This window comes from Bos indicus, chromosome 15 (genome assembly GCF_029378745.1).
Source record: "Bos indicus isolate NIAB-ARS_2022 breed Sahiwal x Tharparkar chromosome 15, NIAB-ARS_B.indTharparkar_mat_pri_1.0, whole genome shotgun sequence".
In the NCBI taxonomy this organism is placed as follows: Eukaryota; Metazoa; Chordata; class Mammalia; order Artiodactyla; family Bovidae; genus Bos; species Bos indicus.
In genome coordinates, this window is record NC_091774.1 from 66195449 (window position 1) to 66216642 (window position 21194).

Consider the following 21194-nt stretch of genomic DNA (forward strand, 5'->3'; position numbering starts at 1 on the left):
TCAGTAGACACAAGAGAGGCGGGTTCGATCCCTGAGTCGGGAAGATCCCTTGGAGGAGGGCATGGCAACCCACTCCAGTATTCTTGCCTGGAGAATTCCATGGACTGAGGAGCCTGGTAGGCTGCAGTCCATGGGGTCTCACAAGACTGAAGCAACTGAGCATGCTGCATGCATAGATCATTTGTATAGAACAGGACAAGTCACACATGGGTTATATGTCTGTCTCTCTGCAAGGCTTAGGAGGCCCATCATGTACTCATTTAGCATTCTTCCAGACTCAGCAAAAAACAACAAAGATTGTAGCTTTCATACCACTCAGCCTTTAAATGAAAGCCAGTTACTTCTTGGGAGGCCCTTTTGGAGAAATGATCATTTATTTCAGTTCTGGAGACGTGAATTAGTATGTGCTTTCTTTCCTCTCATGCAGGTTTGAATGTAAGCATTATTTATCTCTAGACCAGAAATGACCTTCAAATAGCAGTTAGGAAATCAAGCAATAACACTGGTTTAATTCCTTCACATACAGACACCAGCCCTAGTACAACGCTTCAACCTTCTGCAGATCCAAACATGAGTTCCGTGGGAGACTTGGACAGGACAGGACCTCTCTCAATGACAACTCGTAAGGATAAAGACACTCAGCCTCTTGACCTGTATTCTTGCTTCAGCTCTTGCTCTCCTTGGCCCTGATGCAGGGCTTGGTGGTGGTATAGCTCATTCAGTGCTGTGTGGTTCAGCTCAACTCAGAATATCAAATCTGTCCTCCTTGTCTTTGTTTTCTGGGTGGTTCTTTAAATCTGATTATACCTTCATTTGTGGTGGTTTCCTCTTTATGTTAAAAAGGAAAAGGATGTGGGACTCCATTCCACTTGATTTTCCTGCTCTGAGTTAGTGAAATTGAAGACCACAGCTAGGGTAGTGGTATCTCTCTGTTTTAACTGACCAGTTCCTTGTGAGTCCCATCTTTCAATCAAGGCAGAAGAAGGGTAGCATTTTTCAGTGGTTGTGAAAAGATGGTTTGGGGCTAGATAATCTCAGAGAGTAGGGGAATCACATTAGCCTGTAGAGGAGGATCAAGACAATTTTTTGACAATTGACATTGTCAAAATGTGGCAGGGCCCTGGGAATAAAAGAAGAACATTTGCTCATATCTCTTCCTATCACTAAAACATCTGGCAGAAACAATGCTAAACGTCTAGTGGCCTTAACATCCACCATAGGTGCAGGGCTATCCCAGAGATCAACATAAAGTCATTCATAATTTCTTTGCAGAGTATTAAAGAAATCCAGAATTATGAGGGCCTCATTTCACTGCTTGCTAGACATACTGGGCAGAGTCTTTTCATGTGAGCCCTTTCAGGCAAAGGGGAAAAATCAACAAGCATGTGTTCATTGTCAAGAATGTAAATAACCCAGCAACCAGGCTTCAAAGGAGATGCAAATAAGCCTAAAACTGGTCCCTGCCAATGAAGGGTCGTATAGTCCTCCTTTATGCCCCTGTTGACTTGTTCTGTTATGGGGTTTGGGATTTGTTGGCTGTCTTTCTCCTGGTTGTAATATTTACTGGGTAGTGGACATGGTTTAGTGGTATGCTTTATGGTGTGCTTATACCTGTAACTCAGAGGTCAGTCCTTTTCTTAGAAGAACACAAAATAAATTAACTCAGAACAATGAAAACCATTTCAGATATGGGCAACGGTTCAACCAGAAATTGATATGTATCAGTGAGGGCCCTGTATTTGCCCAGACAAGCATTTCCTGGCCTTTCAGTGCATTGATGAGAATCCTCATCCACAAATGAGATCAAAAAGCTAATCATGGAGTGCAGTGGTGACCTAAGTGTTTCCTTGTGTAAATTTGATCTGAGTTACTTGAGCAGGTTATTCTAGATGAACTTCTTCCTCTTCTGTGGTTACAGGTACACTACCTGCTCTGCTGGCGTTTACTTTCCCTGTAGTCACACTTCTTACACACAGTGACATTGCTCTTGGTGGCTGATAGGAGCACCAGGGTTCAAGTGTTCCTTTTGCTTTGTCTCTGTGTTTTCGGGTTTTCCCTGAGTGACAGGAAGCAGTGCTATAATTGGGCCAGGATGATCCAGGGTGGACAAAGTTTTGGCTTAGATTCCATCTTGGCACTTCACCTTGTTTATTATACAGAAAAACAAAACCAGCTAAGGGGCAAAGCAGAATTCTGTTGTGCATTTCTTTCAGTCAGAGGAGAATGGCATGCAAACACCTTGGTATTCCTATGTACCTACCCATCTGACTGTATCAGATCCTCCCTGTCAGCAGATAATGGAGGATTTGTCTCATGGCCCCCAATTAATACTGGACTCATCCCTCATTGAAACAGAGCAGAGTGATACTCACAGCTTCTCTCCATCGCATGGCGGCTTAGAAGAAGACCAAGGCCACTCAACGACTGCTGCTCCAACATCTATCAGTAAGAACTGTAAAGCCCACGTGGCTTCAGCTATTGAGAAAAATCAATCAACCATGTGTGCTTTTGCAGTGTCTTTGGTGGAGGTACATCAGTTGGCTGTTATCATGCTGTCACTCCTGATCAGAAGGTGTGGCTGGTGATGGTTCTCTGACTTTTCTGCTTGGTAGATCTCTTAGCAGCCATTGTCTATTAAATGCAAACTATATTTTCTTAATCTTCAAGTTTGGGTTTCTTAAACCCTAGAGTTAGTGACTTTGTTTAAGAGTAACAGATTGCTGGTGTGTGATTGGGTGGAAAAATCTGAATTATAGCACTCTCTATTTTCCTTGCATTAATAATATTATTTTGCCATTTATCCTCTGGACCACAAATCCCTGGTGCAGGTGACCAAGAAGCAGTTCAAGGAAAGGAAAGAATAATCAAAGCCTCACATCTTTGAAACTTTGCATTTGCTATCCCAACTGCACAGCCTCATTTTACCTTTCAATTCAGTAACATGTTTTTTCCTCTTCATCAGCGGTGGGTTCAATTGAGTAAGAACTCAAGATTATGTAGTACCCGAGTTTCAAGGTAACAGTTCTAGAGGCATAAACTGTATTTGAATAAGCCAGGCAGATGTTGCAATGAATGTCTCTTCTAGATATTAGGACCGCCACTCTCTTCCACGGAACGATGTCCAGATGGTATTGACTGCAAAATATTGATTCTGTTCAATAGGGTGACAAACTGCACCATCTTTTGCTCCATGTTCACAAATAACAAATGAAAAGTTTTTGCAGCATTTGCACATGCTGAAGACAAGCATGTTTTGGGTGGTGATCTTACCAATGTGGGTTTACCGTTGATTCCACCTCCACACAGATAGGAACGATGGCAGAAGAGGTGGAAATCTTCCTGAAGATGCAACTGCTTCAATGGAAGGTTACACTCATTCTCCAGACACAAATGAATACACAACCCTCACCCCAGTGACCCCTACTAAGACTGGGTCCCCTGGAGTTACTGAAGTTACTATTGTTGGAGATTCCACCTCTAAGGCTGATCTTACTTTACCAGGTAATTTGCCCATTTGATATCTGGTTTGCTTTCTCTATAGGAAGAAACAACATATACTTTCATATAGTAAAGAACGTCTTCTCTGTGTAGACTGTAATTAGATTGATTTGTGTCATGGGAATGGCTTTCATCACAGGTCATCATTCTAATGCAGTAGATTTACTTTAGATGAATAATGCTTTTATTTACCTGTGTAATTTCCATTTATTTTTTGTGACTTGGTTGTTATGGTAGAATTTCTTTCTTTGTCTTATTCCTGACCTTCTGATGTATTTAACTGAACCATATGAAATCGACATTTTTGTAAGTAAAAGTAGTCAAGTATCAGTTTCATTTGATTCAGCTAATATATGCTGCTTATGTAAGGTTTTATCCAACTTGTGAATAATTTCCCTATACTAATATCTTTGCTCTGAAATTATTCTTTTATTGGTGATAGATTGGTGAATTTTATTTTTGGTGAAGGGCTTATGGATGGATACCTCTTCTAATTATGGTGTACACTTTAAATTTCATGATTTAATCTACATTATGACTAGCTACCCTTTCTCAGACAGAGAGGCCTGGCGTGCTGCAGTTCATGGGGTCCCAAAGAGTCGGACATGACTGAGCTACTGAATTGAACTGAACTGACCCTTTCTCTTGTAAGAGCAAAGAGTTGATCGAAGATGACTTATTCAATTAAGTTACACGTGGATCTAGCCATCCTTCCCACTTCTACTTTTGTTTCTCTGTTTGCATTAAGAAACTAATATTGAAGAAAAGGGAACTGCAAAATACTTACCCTAGCTAAGAAACTAAAATTGAACTATCTCTTCCTGGTGCCAGATATTTAAGTGTTCTTACTATTCAACCATTAAGGAATATTAAAGATCCGTTATTTTAAACATATACATACATATATATATGTAGTAGCACATGTCTTTTCCTACCCCATACCCCCTCAAATGAACAATAAATCTCATGGGAACTCAATATATAAGGCAGATGACAGGTGTGATGCCATGACTGTTGTGGGACAGAATGCCATGTGCCTGGCCTGTATCTTAGAGCCCACATGCTTGGGCTGCCCATCTCAGGGCTTCAAGGGAAACAGTTTTTAAAAATCCTGACCTCAACAGTATTGGCAGGACAAAGGCCCTTTACACCTGCTGGTTCTTTATTCGGCATGGTGCTGCCCTCAGTTATTAAAAATTCCAAGTAGCCGTGCCAGTATTCTTCTGGAGAAATGAATTTTAGAGCACTGCCTGGTTTCTCTTGGCAAAATAGGGCCCTTTATGCAGCCGAGTGAATTTAAATGGCAATTTTAACAGTTACAGTAGCCTCAAAGGATTACATAGCCTATTTGTTAGTAAATAAAATGCTTTCTACAAAATCGATAGTTACATACCCTGATTCCTTCTGCATTCTGCAGTGGTGCAGACAGATTTTCCATAGTTCTCCATGGATTAAACAATCTATCATCCTTGATTTTCTTCCAGAACACTCAGATAAGGCTAATTTCTTCCCATATATTTTTTTCTCCCTCTTTTGAAAACATCCTTAATTGTGGTGGCTGTGGTCTTGGTGGTGATGGTAGTGGTGAAAAAGATCGTGACGGTGGTGGTGGTGGTGATGGTGGTGGTATTGAGTGCTTTGGTGTCAGCATTTCAGCAAATGCTGTTTTCAGTTTTTCTAACCATCGGCCAAGGAACAATGCAATCTATCTCCTCCATACAATTGTGTAAGAGATTACAGATCGCCTATCTCCACTTTCTCTAAATAAGGACATTGTGAAGATCAGATTACTGTGTATTCCTTAGAGGAATCTTTCGTAATGGGTGACCATAGCCATTTTATGAACCTGTTTCGTTTTGCTTCAAGATTTCATTATAATTTTAGGGAATGTGCAGGCAGGAGGGGGAGGAACCAGAGTTTCCATATTCTGAACCCGAGATTTGACCTGTGGATCCAAATTTTAGCAATTCATGAACTTGTTTCAATGTAAAGCCTTCTGGTGATGGATGTTTGAGAAGATGGGGTTATATTAACTCTTGGTATTGAAAATACAGATTTGTTTTTGGAAAATACGATTTGAAATATATTCTAATAACCAGGTAGCCACCTTAGACACATGTTAGTTATCTCCCCATTTCTTTTTCACTTATTTTCAGACTTTATTTTCTCTAAATTGAATTGAATTTTCTTTTTGAATCCTTACTGACTCAACCCCAAGATACTTTATTGAACAAACAAAACATTTCTCAATTTCCCGCCTCAGAGAAATCTCTTTAAACGTCCCATGCCCTAAGCCACAGAGTACATGCATTCCCAATGATCACATCTATCATAATTCAAAGCATATAATCGTTATGTCAAAGACACATCAAATCCCAACCTCAGACTTGCCAAGACATCATAGTATTTTTGGTAGAGTTACAATTTGGGGGTTTCTACTGAAGCCACACTTCCTATGGTCATCCTTACTGGTCTGTGCTGTCCCAGTTTTTAAAATTTTGATTGACGCTCTAACCCACTCATCAGTAAAGGAAGCAATGACAATAATTCATATCATGGACCCATTCGAAACTCCTTTGTCATTATTTTTGGTTACCTTTAAAAGACTTTGTGATGGGATGTATGAAAATGCACAGGTGAGGAAGCCCAGATGTAACGTAACTGAGCGTATGGAATTGAACTTCCCTCTGTTGCTACTTACAGGAGACTACGGCTCGTCCCGCGACCCCAGTGGAAGATCCTATACAACTCACGCATCTGAATCAGCTGGTGAGTTTGAGCTGCTTTGTCATTTACTGTTACCATCATGGAACCTGCTAATTATTAATGATGTATGAGTCAGTGTCTCCCCAAAAGTGGTTTTTATACATTCTTTGCATGCATCACAGTCACGGAGAGAACTTATCAAACTACACTGCTGGGCCCCATCCTTAAATGTTTCTGCTTCAGGAGGAGTGGAATGAAGCCTGAGCATTTGTATTTCTAGTAATTTCTCTGGTGATGCTGATTCTGCTCAGACACGGACTCCACTTTGAGGATGACTGCTTTTGAGAAAATTCTTCCATCTGAAAAAATCAGGAAGAATTCAGGCAGGTGCTCAGTTTAACACTGCATTTTACCAGGGTGATTAAGAACATAGATTTTGGAGAAAGAATGGCCTGGGTTTGATTCCAGCTCCTTCACATGCCAATGAGGGACCTTGTTAAAAGGATCTGATATTTGATTTCCTAACCAAATAAATTGGGATGATAATAATTGTCACAGGGCATTGTTTTAAAGGGGCATTCCCAGTGGCTCAGTGGGTAAAGAATCTGCCTGCAATGCAGGAGACACAGGAGACTCAGGTTTGATCCTTGGATCAAGAAGATCCCCTGGAGGAGGAAATGGCAATCCACTCCAGTATTTTTGCCAAGAAAATCCCATGGATACAGTCCATGGGGTCACAAAGAGTCAGAAGTGACTGAGCATGCACACCCATGCACACATTGTTTTAAAGACTAAATGATGTATACTTGTAAAGTCTTTAGCATAATTCCCCTGCCCACCGCACATGGCATAATAACTAGCCTTTCCTGAGAATTTACCGTGTGCTGGTGGCATCGTTCTGAACACTATACACGTGTTAGGCTGCACCATCTGAAACTGCCATTTCTGTAGATCAACGGTCAGGTATCGGTGATTCCCCGTATTTCATCTTTTATGTTCTCATTTAATTCTATCAGTAATTATGTTATCCTAGTATTACAAATGAGGAAACTAAGGCTTAGAGAGGCTAAGCAACTTGGCTGAGTTGACTTGGTAGAGTTGAATGGTGAAGCCAGGTTTTAAGCCCAGGGATCTTGTGTTGCCTCTCAGAAGCATGATCTGGAGAAATACCCTGTAATGACCATCATTACTGCCATAATTACTGTAATGATCACACCTCTAGAAAAATCACTCCAGGCAGCAAAAGTCTGCCATGAGGCAGGTTGACTTGTGATCACTAATATTGCTCCCGAAAGGTTCTGCCGTGCTGTCTCACTGTGGTCTCCCTGATTATTGCCAGCCCAGGTGACCCCATGTCAGCCAAGGAACCCCATATGAACTACTGTCCTTCCCTTCCTTCCCAGCTGGGAGTAGGGTTGACTCTAAGCTTGAAGGCTCACACACTTAAAGCAAATATTGAAATGGATATTTACATGGTGGCTTCAGTAATAACCTATCCTGTAAGAGCACAGGGATGTAGAAGCCCAGTAGAAATGCTTCTAAAATAAAGACAGAAGTCCCTGGCTCTCTGGGGGCCTTGGGTGGGGCATTTAACCTTTTCCAGTTTCAATTTGTTAGTGAAAAAGGAGATCAGGACACAGGCCTCTGTTACCTCCTAGAGCTCTTGTGAAGAGCATGCTGTATTAAAAATATGAAAGTGTTTTGAAAATTATATGGAGGTATTACTATAAGGAGGTGCTCTTTAGTTTTTGGGTTTTTTTTTTGGGGGGGGGTGCTCTTTAAAATCAAATGATTTCAGCCACTCCAAGCATGGTCCCTGGACCAGTGGCAGGGACATCACCTAAGAGCTGGCTGGAAATGCGGACTTCCCAGATCACTGAATCAAGAACTGCATTTTATCCAGGCCTACCCTGCCCTACCCCCACTATGCAGTTTGTATGTACTTTCAAGTTTGAGAAGCACTGTTTAGACTTTTTCCTCACAGTGCAAGCCACCTGTGCACATGTCTCAGATTGGATCTCACCTCCCAACTGCATTGTCAAGCATCCCTCTTTGCAGAACTTACTTCCCCAACCAGCCCTACCCCGGCTGGATTCGCAGAGCTCTAGGGTGCAAGACCAGGCCTGCTGGGTCTCATTCGTCTTCTCCGGCTCATTCTTGAAGTAAGAATCAGGTGGGCAGGGGTTAGTCTCTTATGTTTGCCTCCTGAGCAGGTGTGCGTTGTTCAAATGGAAGGTTTCATCTGGTTGTACACACACCCTGATCTTTGCTTTCTGGGAGTGCATTTTATGAAAATCAAAATAAAGAGATGATGACCCATTGATGGCCTCCCGTTCAAATATCAAAGGTTGCTGTGAGTCAGAGACAGACCAGCGAGAGTGGTTTACCTCTTAGGTGGTTATCAAGGCAAAGATCTCTAGTTTAGACAGCTAGTATCCCATGACCTGTTCAGGCAAACACCTGCCAGTAATGACCAAGGCCTCTGGGAGGCAGCTAGAGGAGGCCCCTTGGATTCCTTCTGATTGACAGAAGACACTGTCAAAATGGCCTGCTGAAACAGCCAGATGTCCAGTAGAATTTGTTTTGCTCCATTTTGAGTTTAACTAGTACATTGAATTGCATAAACAGGAGACATTCTACTCAAAATAACCACAGCCATCAAAATTTCAGAGTTCACCATCTACAGTCAGAAATTTGACTCTGAGAAAAGGCTATTTAAGTTCTGCCCATCTTCATGGGGTCACAAAGAGTCGGACACGACTAAGCAACTGACTGATGACAACAACAACATCTTCATTTATTGATTAGCCAAACAGACTTCCTGTTTTTTTTTTTTTTTCTTCCCTGGGAACCCTTCAGGATTCTGCAGTGGGTTCCCATTGGGTAGGGGGAAAGAGTTTATTTTAGTGGGAATTTTTCACATTTTGTTTTGAAACAGTGGAGGAAGCACAACACACACACAGACATACACACACACACACACACACACCAAAGCTTTCATTTGGGTGAGTCTCTTCACAAAATGCCTTAGAAGTTTCATTTAAAACATGATTCCTCCCTCATTGTGATGAACCTCCTGTTCTGATTTGTGAATTCTTTATCCTGCTTCCCTCCAGTTTGGATTCTTTGTCTCCTCATTTGATTTTGTAGCAGCAGAGAATGTTGTCTTCTAAGAAGTGCATGTTTTGGGAATATAGACATATTAGCAGGCGCTCTCCTTAGGGTGATTTTTCACAAAGAGAAGGGACATTGCCCACCCCACCCTACCCCTAATCCTTTTTTTTTTTTTTAATGTTTATGACTATTGAAGACGTTGGATGTAATTTTTAGATTTGCTTTGAACTACCTGAAGCATTTGAATCCCCTGGGGATCTTGTTAAAATGAAGATTCTGAGGTTTGGGATGAAACCTGAGGCTGTGTATTACCAGCAAGCTCCCATGGTGATGTTGCTGGTCTAGGGTAGCAAGGTCTTAAATTAAAAATAGAGAATTGTAATGTTACTGAGTGCAAGATTGTACTGCTTGCTATACAACAGGCCGATAAATCAAGAGATGAGTTGTTGGAGCAAGGATTAGTGACTTTATTCAGAAAGCCAGCAGACAAAGATGGTGGACTAGTGTCCCAAAGAACCATCCTGCTTGAGTTAGAATTCAGGCTTCTTTTATACTAACAGGGACAGAAGTGAAATCAAATTTTTCCTGGTTTCCATCAGGCTTGTTAATTTCTTCCTTCCTACAGTCATTCACAGGTGGGGCTTGTCAGGATACTTCCTATGAACTAGAGCAAGATATTTTAGCTTAATGCTCATTCCCTGGAAGGCAGGGTTCCCAGAGATGGGCCACTATGTATAATTTAAGCTTATAGATAGCATTTCTTTAATGATTAGCTGGTAATATAAACAAAGGTTCTTCCCTATTACAGTAACTGCACACAATTACCATTCTTGTTCGCCTCTTTAAACCTCTGTAAAATTATGACAAAGCAGATTCTATTATTACCCCCATCTTATGAGTGAGAAAACAGACCTGGCGAGGGATCTGCTGAGACTTGTCCCAGCAGATATTACTGGGGAGAGACAGAGGTAGGACTTGAATCCAGGGCTGTCTTGATTTATTTATAGCCTCTTAAACACTGCATAGTTGTACGGCTGAAAATTCTCATACTCTTGTTGAAAAACGACTTTTCTAAAGCTTACCCTGAATCAAACTGAGCTTTTCTGGAGGGATGTTTCTTTCATACAACACAAGATGGATGTCTGTGGGTGGCATCTATAGCTTTGCAGTGGTATAGTCTGTAGAGTTTGGCCTTATGCGTTGCTCAGTAAGAAACTCCTGGTTACACGTTCCAGACTTTGTTGAGAGATGTTGTTTTTTCTCTTTAGGACACTCAAGTGGGAGTGAAGAACATGGGGCAAACACAACCTCAGGTCCTATGCGGAAACCTCAAATTCCAGGTGAGTTTTGAGCTATGAAGGAAAAAAATGCTAAAAGCAGGTCTCTCTGAATGTCACAGAAGGGAAGAATAGACCAGTTGGAAAGCACATTCTCCTACATGTCTACCCTTGAACCTGATGGCTCCTCTTTGTGAGCTAAAGGGTGAATGACCGTACCACAGCCTCTTGAGAAAGAATGAAATCTTTCCTTCTGCTTTGGTCCCATAGATTGGCTGAGCTCATGTTCGGACCTGTCCCTGGTCTGTCCCAAAGAAGTGCCTTGTTAGTTACTAAAGCTCTCTCCCCAAGTGAGTCATCTTCCTGTCCCAGGGGACAGGAACTTGAGGCCAGTTCCCTCTATATTTCCGGGTTTGAGGGTGGATGTGTAACTTTCTCCTCACATTGCAGACGATGGGGAAATACAAGAGTCATGTGTGTTGGGTGGAGTGAAAATATTCTTCTGGTCCCCAAACTACTTTTTCACGAGGGACAATCTTTACTGATTCAGAGAGAAGAAAGTTTCAGAATATGGTGAGAGGGCTGGGCCACCTGGCTCCCTTGAGCATCAAGGTTTAAGGCATTTGAGGCCAATGCTTTCTTTGACTTAGGCTCCAAACTGGACATGTGTAAAGTGGGATTACAATTAAGGAAGGTTTTTCCTAGGGTTGTAAATTATTCTTTTAATTCTCCGCTCTACAGAGATCTCAAGCTGAGCCTCCCTTAGGAAGAGGGAAGAGTGTGGTGTGGCCTATGTCCCCTTGCCTTGACTTACCTGAGCAGAGCATGTGGAGTCGGAGGAGTGGACTAAGGGGGTGGGTGGGATGCAGTTGCTATAATCAGGCAGCAGGATTTTCCCCAGCTCTAGTGAGAGTGAGTGTGGAGCATCTTAGGGCTAGACCCATGGGGAAAGAACAGAAAGGATACCTTTCTGTCAGCCTCCACATCTCCTGACTCAACCTCGCTTCCCAAACTCATCTAACCAGGGAGGGATCAGGCTGAGGCAGTACCGAGCAGGAAATCAGAGGAAAATGAAGATTGTCCAAGAAGAATAGCCAGTGAATGACTTCCCATCTTTCTTGTTCCTTCAGCTTCAGTTCATTGCATGGATATACAATCTACTTTGCTATTGAATTTATTCAGATTGTCAAGTTATATTTTAATCCTACTACAGCTTGGTTTTAAAAACATGTATGTGACATTTTATTGGTTTACAAGTGATACACTAATTATTGGAGGCATTTTCGAAAATACTGCTGAACAAAAGGGTAAAAATATAATTCCCTTGTTACCTCACCATCCAGAGTACCATGGTAATCATTTTCATGTGTGTCTTTTCCATTATTTTTCTATCTGATTTCTATACAAACATGTAATTTGACACACTGATTAGTAAACTCATTCCCAACTGGCTGGTCACAGCTTTTCAGTGTCATTCACTAGTCTTCCTCTGTATCTTAGCACATAGTACAACGGATGGACCCTAATTCATTTAACCAACCCCTTATTGCTGAATAGTAGATGGTTTCCAACTTTTATAAATAGCACAGTAAGAAACGTCTTTATAGCCAAGTCTGAGGTCCTGTATACTTAGAAGTATAACTGATGGATCAAAGGCTGTACATTTTGAAGGATTTTGACAAATTTTGCCAAATGACCCTCCTGACCTCTCCACAGGGATGTCATTTCTGCCACCCACTAGTATATGACCTCCATTTTTGTTCCTTAATAAAATGTAATGCGAATGCTCTCACATAGAAAAGGAATGATACTTTTAAGGAACAGTCTTTTAATTTATTTAATGATATTGCACCAAAGGTATCTACAGGTTTTACAGTTCATTCTATGCTTTTTGGAAATGTGTTTCTCCTGGGGGAACTTGGAAATCTTGACTGATCATAAGGTATGATAAACAGGCCTGTTAGACAAAGACCTATAGCAAAATGGTTCTTCTACTATTAGCTGGCTATTGGCTAGACCTTTGGTTGGACCCATGTGTAGAGCCGACTTTAGCTCTTGTTTGGACCAGGTCAATTTATAAAGTGCATTCCCCAAGCTCATGCATGTCTTTGGCTTCCCACCAGAATGGCTGATCATCTTGGCATCTCTCCTGGCCTTGGCTTTGATTCTCGCGGTTTGCATTGCTGTCAACAGTAGGAGAAGGTAAGGCGATGCTCCTCGGGGCCTTAACTTTGAAAGGGCATCATTTAAACTTAGGCTATAAAACTACTAAGTATAAAATACAAGCCACAATGATACATTGCACAACACAGGGAATATAGCCAATATTTTGTATTAACTTTATATGGAGTGTAATCTATAGAAATGTTGAATTACTATGTTGTATTTGTGAGACTAATAGAATATTGTGAGTCAACTATACTTCAATCAATCAAAAAAAAAAAAAAAGCCATAGGCAATATGTCCTTGCTACTCAGAGTGTAGCCCCTGCAACCAGCAGCCTCTGTGCCCTGGAAGCTTGTCAGAAATGCTACATCTCAAGCCCTACCCCAGCCCCCTGTATCAGAGTCTGTGTTTTGATAAGACCCCAGGGACTCATGTGGACAGTACAGTTTAAGAAGCTCTGCTCTGGTATATTCTTTAGAGAAGGGAGACTGTGATTCTTAGGACATCTGATTTTAAATGGGTCTTTTGTGGGTCTTAATTTTAGGGTATGTGATGAGAGTTGTGCAATATCTCACCAGTAAGACATGAAATAGTATATTCATTCATTGATTCATTGGGCTTCCCTGGTGGCTGAGATGGTGAAAAGTCTGAGATGGTGAAATGCAGGAGACCTGGGTTCAATCCCTGGGTCAGGAAGATCCCTTGAAGGAGGGCATGGCAACTCACTCCAGTATTCTTACTGGGAAAGTCCCGTGGATAGAGGAGTCTGCTGGGTTACAATCCATCTGGTCACAAAGAGTCAAACAGGACTCAGAGACTAACACTTTCACTTTGATTCATTGAACGAATATTTATCAAGTGTCTTCACAGTACCCAAAAATGCTGTATAGAGATTCAAGGATTGGCCCTTTAGCCTGTCTGAGGCCCCTAGAAACCTCTAGAACCCTTATGTAAAGCAGGCATTGGGTTTGTGATTTTGTGGTTGTTTTTTTTTTTTTTTGTAGTGACACTATTTTCTGCTTTCTGAAAGCTGTCAGCAAAAGGATTCAGGTTATGGCCTAGGAAGAGTTCCCTGAGACTTTCCATGGAAAGTCTGAAAATAGACAGTCACCTCTCTAGAACTGGCATGTGGGTTGTTTTCATATCATCAGACATCTCTTCTCTCCCTCCCTCAACCAAGGCCTGTTGTTTTGGAATGATATACCTGCATATACTTGATTGAGCTGTGACCAGCCTCTAGAAATAACGCTGCCTTTAAAATTAAGCAAAGGAAAACAGTAATTCTAACATCAGAGAAAATGAACTTTCACAGGAGTACTCCAGAAATATAGCTCTAAATTTCAAGATACTCAAAGATGCACAATTTTTCTCCAAAAAAAATGCAGAGGAACATCAAACTTTTTGTAAATGTCCCTTTAGGTTTCTTCTTATAAAGCAAAAAAGAATCTTATTTCCAAGTGGGCCACATTTATTGTTTCATTAGATCATCAAACAGGTCAGAAAATCCCCCCTACATTTGGGAAAAGACCTGGAGAAAATTCTAGAATCTTTCTTGTTGGCTTTTGGAAAGCCAAGAAACAGCTAATTCCATTGCCATTTATGGCTCATGCAGTATCTTTCCTTTTTGGAGGAAATAAAATAATGTCATTTTATATTCATGCAAGTTAATGAAAGTGCTTTTTGCTATCTGTAAAACAAAAAGAAATTTAGCCAATTGCATAAGGAACAAAAACTAGGAAAAGAAATCTGAAGGACCTCCTAAAAATCTCCCATGACTAAATGGAAAGAGATTTTTTTTAGTTGAATTTAAATATGACTTAGGGAGCCCTTACAAAGAGTCTTTATACTTTCCTTCAGCCTCTGTGCTTTTTTCGTAGATGACTTTTGTTCAATTAAATATGAGTTTCCTGTTATTGGAAATCAGTCCTTTTATTCCAGGCCCTAAAATGTACCACTTCTGCTCACATATACAGCCTATAAGCTCTGTACATGTCGCCATAGAAACATTGGCCTCAGATGCTCTCAACGTGGGGGAGAACTCAGAGAAGTGTCTCAGCTGTCCCCCGAGCAGCTGGAGTCCCTGCAGTGTGACTGGTTAGCTCGTGTGTCACTTCCCATCATGTCAGCAGCATAAGCAGGCCCCCTTGCTTCCCCACTCCCTCCTCCCAATACCAGTGGTCACTCTGGCAACGGGCAAACAGGGACACACAGGATCCGGTAGAGCAAGCGTCTCACCGGGAGAGTAGCTGCTCGGATGCTCTGAATTACCATGTCCTGATTTGATAATCGAAAACAGATTTGCCACAGAGCTAAAGACTGATTAACGGCTGCAGAGGCCCTGGGATATACACTGTGATTCTAAAGCCAGCAGCCCATTTCTAATCCTCTCAAAAGGCAGAGAGGCCTTTCTACTTGGAGCGTGGCATTCTAGAGGGATACAGAATCCTATTTTCATCAAAGAAAGTTTGTTTGAAAATAAGAGGCCTATACCAGGCATTCACTTATTCAGCAAGTGTCTTTTGAGGGGCATCTGTGACGTCGGCACTACAGAGGAGGAAAAGATAAAAACAAAAAGGGTACCATGCCTTCTCTGCACAAATCTTGAGGTTTTGTGGCAGTATTGGCCTGTTCACTTTGAGTCAGCTACTGTTTATTGCCAACATGCTCTAGGCCAAGCCGTGTTATATGAGTTAGGATTAAAAGATAGATGTGGAAAATCATTAACTACTGAAGTTGAGGTTGGAGAGTTAAACATGGGCTTCCGTGAAGGAGTGATCTGTGAGTTCCATCGTCTTAAAGATGCTGATTTAGGGGTCCTGTAATTTCTCTCGCTTTCCCAGTCCCCGTCATAGCCCACATTATTACCTTTTCTGCTGTTCTTTTTATAACCAGAGTCCTTGAATTGCACCTTTCCAGTGGAAATCAGAACTTTATTCACTCTCTGTGAGAGGTGACAGCTCTTTTAGGAATCAGTTGGATTGGTAGATATTGGATGAGACTGAAGAGAGGAAGTTAGATGCCTTTCTCCTTAAAGAATTTATCGGATTTGTGTGAAGAGGAGAGAGAAAGCTTCACAGAAGAGAAGTGATTAAGGAATGTTTCTGTAGCGATTGTGCAGAAAAGGCCTTTGCCTGCTTGCACGGTCATGGGAATAATCATCCTGTCTCTACATCCCCGAGGGCAGTCATGCCCCCTCAGCCTGGTGTGTCCCCTCCGTAAATCTCCATGACTTAGAAATGTCTTCCTTCTTTTAAGCTGCAGCCTAGTTCACTCTAATCTAAGCTCACCCAAACTCCTTCTGCCCTCTACAACAGAGCTGTCTGGTAGAACTTTCTGTGATGACGGAAGTGTTCCATGTTTTTGCTCATATACAACCATTAACCACTTATGGCTCCTGAGGCTCATAATGTGGCTAGTTCAACTTAAGAAGTGAATTTTTGATTTTATTTCATTTGAATTAGTTTATATCCTATGGCTGGTGTCTACTGGATGGAATGGCAAAGCTCCAACACACTGCAAAATAGATTTCTGCTTTCAGGACTGTCAGGTAGATGAGGCGTAAGATCAGTCTTGTTTTCTGTTTTGTTTTTTTTTGCTATTGATGTTGTTTTTAAGGAAGGGGAGGAGGCCAGAATGATCCCTGTAGTAATGGATTAGAACTGATGACATTAGTATGAACTTAATACAGATGTTTACATATAGAATTATTTATTTATTTTTATCTTTTTGGCCATGGCACGTGGGATCTTGCTTCCCGGTTGGCTCAATGGTAAAGAATCCGCCTGCCAAACTGAAAACACAGGTTCGATTCCTGGGTTGGGAAGATCCCCTGGAGTTGGAAATGACAACCTACTCCAGTGTTATTGCTTGGGAAATTCCATGAGCAGAGGAGCCTGGGGGACTACAGTCCACAGGGTCACAAAGAGTTGGACACGACTGACCGAATAAACAACAACATGTGGGCTCTTAGTTCCCCAACCAGGGATTGTACCTGCAACCCCTGCTTTGGAAGCTCAGAGTCCCAACCACTGGACCACCAGGGAAGTCCCAAAACCAGTTGTTAAGTTACCTTACCCCTTAACTTTTAAGATAAACTCCTCCATGCCCTAAAGAATATATTTCCTGGCTTCTAAACCCCACATAGCCTGCCCACCCACTCCTGGCCAGGCTTCAGACTGACAGCTTCCTCGTTGTGAGGTTACTTGCGTCCTCAGCTAATGCCTGAGATTGAAGAGGAAAGGAGATACAGGCAAGATGTGGTTCAGTAAAGATCTCTGACCTTTAGAGTCAAAAAGTCTAAGTTGTAAATATTAGACTGTAGTTCCTGCCATAACTAGCGGGGTAGCTTTGGGTGATATGCTTGACTTCTTGGACTCAGAAAAGAGATAAGCTGGATCACCTCTGAAGTCCCTTTAGCTCTAATGTTTCTTTTTAAATTCCTGTAACTAATAAGAAAGAAAAAAATGAGAGCTTGCTTTTTAAAAGTACTTATGAATTGCCCAGAGCACCAAATATTGGGCTGAGTTATTTATGAGCATCACCCTGCCCTCCTGAAAGAACTCAGACAGAAAACAGAGACTCATAAATCCAGAGGGAAATGGGGGCAGGATCAAATCCAAGCACAACATTCCTCCACCCTGCAGGTCTAATGTTACCCACTTTCAAAATCAGCTTCATTTAGGGTAATAATGTTAATCCCCACCTCAGCCCCTTGCACAAACATTTATCTTATGATTATAAATCACTTTCCCGCACTGTTTCATCCAACTTCTCAAGTACCCGTTTGATGGATGAATGGAAATTACTTTAATAAGATACCTTTTCTCCAAAGACCATCTGATACAAACTATTGGGTTGGCCACAAAGGTCATTCAGGTTTTTCTGTAAGATGTTATGGGAAAAACAAACAAACTTTTTGGCCAACCCCATATTATATATAACATGGATAAATGACAAGGTCCTACTTTATAGCATAGGCAACTATATTAAATATCCTGTGATAAACCATAATAGAAAAGAACATGAAAAAGAATATATGTATGTGTGTATCAGTTCAGTTCAGTTCAGTCACTCAGTCGTGTCCAACTCTGCAGCCCCATGGACTGTAGCACCCCAGGCCTCCCTGTTCATTACCAACTCCCAGAGTTCACTCAAACTCATGTCCATTGAGTTGGTGATGCCATCCAACCATCTCATCCTCTGTCGTCCCCTTCTCCTCCCCACTTCAGTCTTTCCTAGCATCAGGGTCTTTTCAAACGAGTCAGTTCTTTGCATCAGGAGGCCAAAGTATTGGAGTTTCAGCTTCAGCATCATTCCCTCCAAAGAAATCCCAGGGCTGATCTCCTTCAGAATGGACTGGTTGGATCTCCTTGCAGTCCAAGGGACTCTCAAGAGTCTTCTCCAACACCACAGTTCAAAAGCATCAATTCTTTGGTGCTCAGCTTTCTTTATAGTCCAACTCTCACATCCATAATGACCACTGGAAAAAACCATAGCCTTAACTAGATGGACCTTTGTTGGCAAAGTAATGTCTCTGCTTTTTAATGTGCTGTCTAGGTTGGTCATCTTCCCTGAGTTGGGAATATCCTCTGGAGAAGGAAATGGCAACCCACTCCAGTACTCTTGCCTGGAAAATCCCATGGACAGAGGACCGTGATAGGCTACAGTCCATGGGGTCACAAAAAGCCCGACATGACTGACAAGTGACTTCACAAGGTTGGTCATAACTTTTCTCCCAAGGAGTAAGCGTCTTTTAACTTCATGGCTGCAGTCACCATCTGCAGTGATTTTGGAGCCCAGAAAATAAAGTCTGCCACTGTTTCTCCATCTATTTGTCATAAAGCGATGGGACCAGATGCCGTGATCTTTGCTTTCTGAATGTTAAGCTTTAAGCCAACTTTTTCACTCTCCTTTTTCACTTTCATCACAAGGCTCTTTAGTTCTTCTTCACTTTCTGCCATAAGGGTGGTGTGTGTATAACTGAGGGTTTTCCAGGAGGGGCTAGGGGTAAAGAATCCACCTGCCAAGGCAGGTAGATGTAAGAGATGCAGGTTCAGTCTGTGGCTTGGGAAGGTCTCCTGGAGGAGGGCATGGCAGCCCACTCCAGTATTCTTGCCTGGAAAATCCCATGGACTGAGGAGCCTGGTGGGCTACAGTCCATGGGGTTGAAGAGTCAGACAGGACTGGAGTGACTTAGTACACATGAACGTGTATAACTGAATCACTTTGCTGTGCAGCAGAAAGTAACACAGCATTGTAAATCAACTGTACTACAAAAAAATTAAATTTAAACAAAAAACTGCAAAAGCAAAGACAAATGAGATAACCCTTGGTAATCTGAAAAAAACACAAGCAGCACCCACCTTTGGCCTTTTACAACATCTTCATCGTAAATATACCAAGGGGAGTGGAGGTAGCAGAAGAAACAAACCAAACATTTTACATGGCTCTGGTTACACTAACAATTACAGCAAGTGCTTCTTGAACATTCACTGTGTTTTGGACACCGTTCTAAGTGCTTATCCAAGGCCTCAATTGCCTTACTCTACCTTGTTCAGAATGGTGGTAAACTCACGTATCCAGTGCCAGCCTCTGTTTCAAGGGATTTCCACAGTCTTGTGACGCTGGTGCTCTTAACAGTCTGGTGTTACAGATAAGAGAGCTGAGGCTCAGATAAGTTAAGCGAGTTGCCCGAGGTCACACAGTAGTAAGGCCCTCAAGCCAGGCCTCCCAAGCCCCTGCTCTTGTCTATGTGGATTGCATCTGTATGCCCAGCTCTACAGACCAGCAGAGGTCAAGTGGCCTTCCTCCTGCCCTCATCAAGAGTCATGCCAGAGGATACAGGATCAACCTCATATTCGGGAGGTATAATTTCCACTTCCCCAAACAAGTGATTAAAGTTTATGGCCTTGGCAGTTCCAGAGGGATTGGCCCACGATCATGAATAATAGAAGCTTTGTCTCTACAACTCCAAATATCCAGCGGCAAAGTGAACAATTCCGACTTCATACTTGTTCCAGATCTCCAGATGGTTAGCAGCATGAATAAAGCAAGGGCGGCAGAGCCCAGACTTTAGGTCATAAAAGCCTACATTTGAATATTGACTCTGTCCCTCTTACTGGCTGTGTGACCTCAAGCTCGTTACTAAACCTCCCTGAGCCTCAGTTTCCATTGCTGTATAATGGGAATAACAGCTGCTTTGTGAGATTACTGTAAAGATTACATGAAATTACATGGAAAGTGCCTGACATTCAGGAAGTGTCCAATAAAGGCACACTTCTCTTCACTCCCACTCTATTTGTAGTTGTGAGGGTTTGTACCTTTGCTTTTGTTTAAGCAGCATCTGACTTCTTGATGTGTGGCAGTGATCATGTTACAGGAAAGAGGAAGCATTGCTTCAGGCTGGGGCGGGGGTAAGGCAATGCCCTGACCCAGCAACAAGATCAAGGTCATGCTGTTCTATAGAAGACCTTCTGCATTTGAGTAATGTTATTAAGAAATCTTAAATAGTGAACGACTTGTCCTATAGAGTTAAACTTCCCATATCTAAGGTTACATGGCAATTAGCCAAGGATAAGGGAAAAATCAGTGTGGCCTTATATCTTCCCTGGTGGCTCAGATGGTAAAGAATCTGCCTGCAATGCAGGGTTCAGTCCCTGGGTTGGGAAGATCCCTTGGAGAAGGGAATGGCAACCCACTCCAGCATTCTTGCCTGGAGAATTCCATGGACAGAGGAGCCTGTTGGGCTAGAGTCCATGGAGTTGTAAAGAGTCAGATACGACTGAGCAACTAACACTAACACTATAACTTCTAGAAAAGCGTTGCCTCATTCTTCTTGGTATTTGCAATAATAACCCTGACAACGCCAACAAAGTGTTGACTAGGAGAGGAAGTAACGGGACTTTCTTGAATACACAAATCAGAATGATTTACAGTCGTCCCGTTGATGGTTTATCTAAGCCTGCAGAAACAGCCAGAGTTTAACAGAGGCAAATGTTTCCCTTACATGATATGATGGAACGAGAGTTAGCACTTGGGAGTCAGACACACCAGGGTTTGAATCCCAATTCTCTTAGCACTTGTTGAATAAACTGAGGCAAGTGACGGAATTTTCTGAGCCCAAGATTTCTTTAGCTGTGATGGGGAAGTACAGTGAGCACTGGCTTCCCATAGCTGTGACCACTGATTCTCAGACTCACTTCAGGTAGCCCGTGAGGGTTTGCTAAGTCCCAGACCCTGGTCCCCGCTCCTCGAGTTTTCTGATTCGAGATGTCTGAGGTAGGCCTGAGAATTTGCATTTCTAACAAGTTTACAAGTGATGCTTTGGCTACTGGGTCAAGGACTTTGCTGTGAAAAGTGCTGATTGTTAAAAGTCAGTAGGATGAAATATACTCAGATTATCATAAACCATAGTGATGGTGGCATTAACTGTGA

The 21194-nt window shown here is 42.0% G+C and overlaps 1 protein-coding gene across 11 annotated transcripts in view; it reads left to right on the forward strand.

Annotated features, from left to right (window-relative positions):
* CD44 (CD44 molecule (IN blood group)) overlaps positions 1-21194 on the forward strand; it is an 87869-nt gene that overhangs the window by 65673 nt on the left and 1002 nt on the right. For 7 of the 11 annotated variants that reach the window (XM_019975397.2, XM_070804032.1, XM_019975399.2 and 4 more), the window contains 6 exons: positions 527-622; positions 2356-2445; positions 3307-3501; positions 6202-6267; positions 10587-10658; positions 12719-12797. In XM_019975397.2, the coding sequence (XP_019830956.2) occupies positions 527-622; positions 2356-2445; positions 3307-3501; positions 6202-6267; positions 10587-10658; positions 12719-12797 (598 nt within the window). The remainder of the gene's footprint in view (positions 1-526; positions 623-2355; positions 2446-3306; positions 3502-6201; positions 6268-10586; positions 10659-12718; positions 12798-21194) is intronic. The other 4 variants (XM_019975398.2, XM_070804036.1, XM_019975402.2 and 1 more) reach the window with 3 other exon arrangements.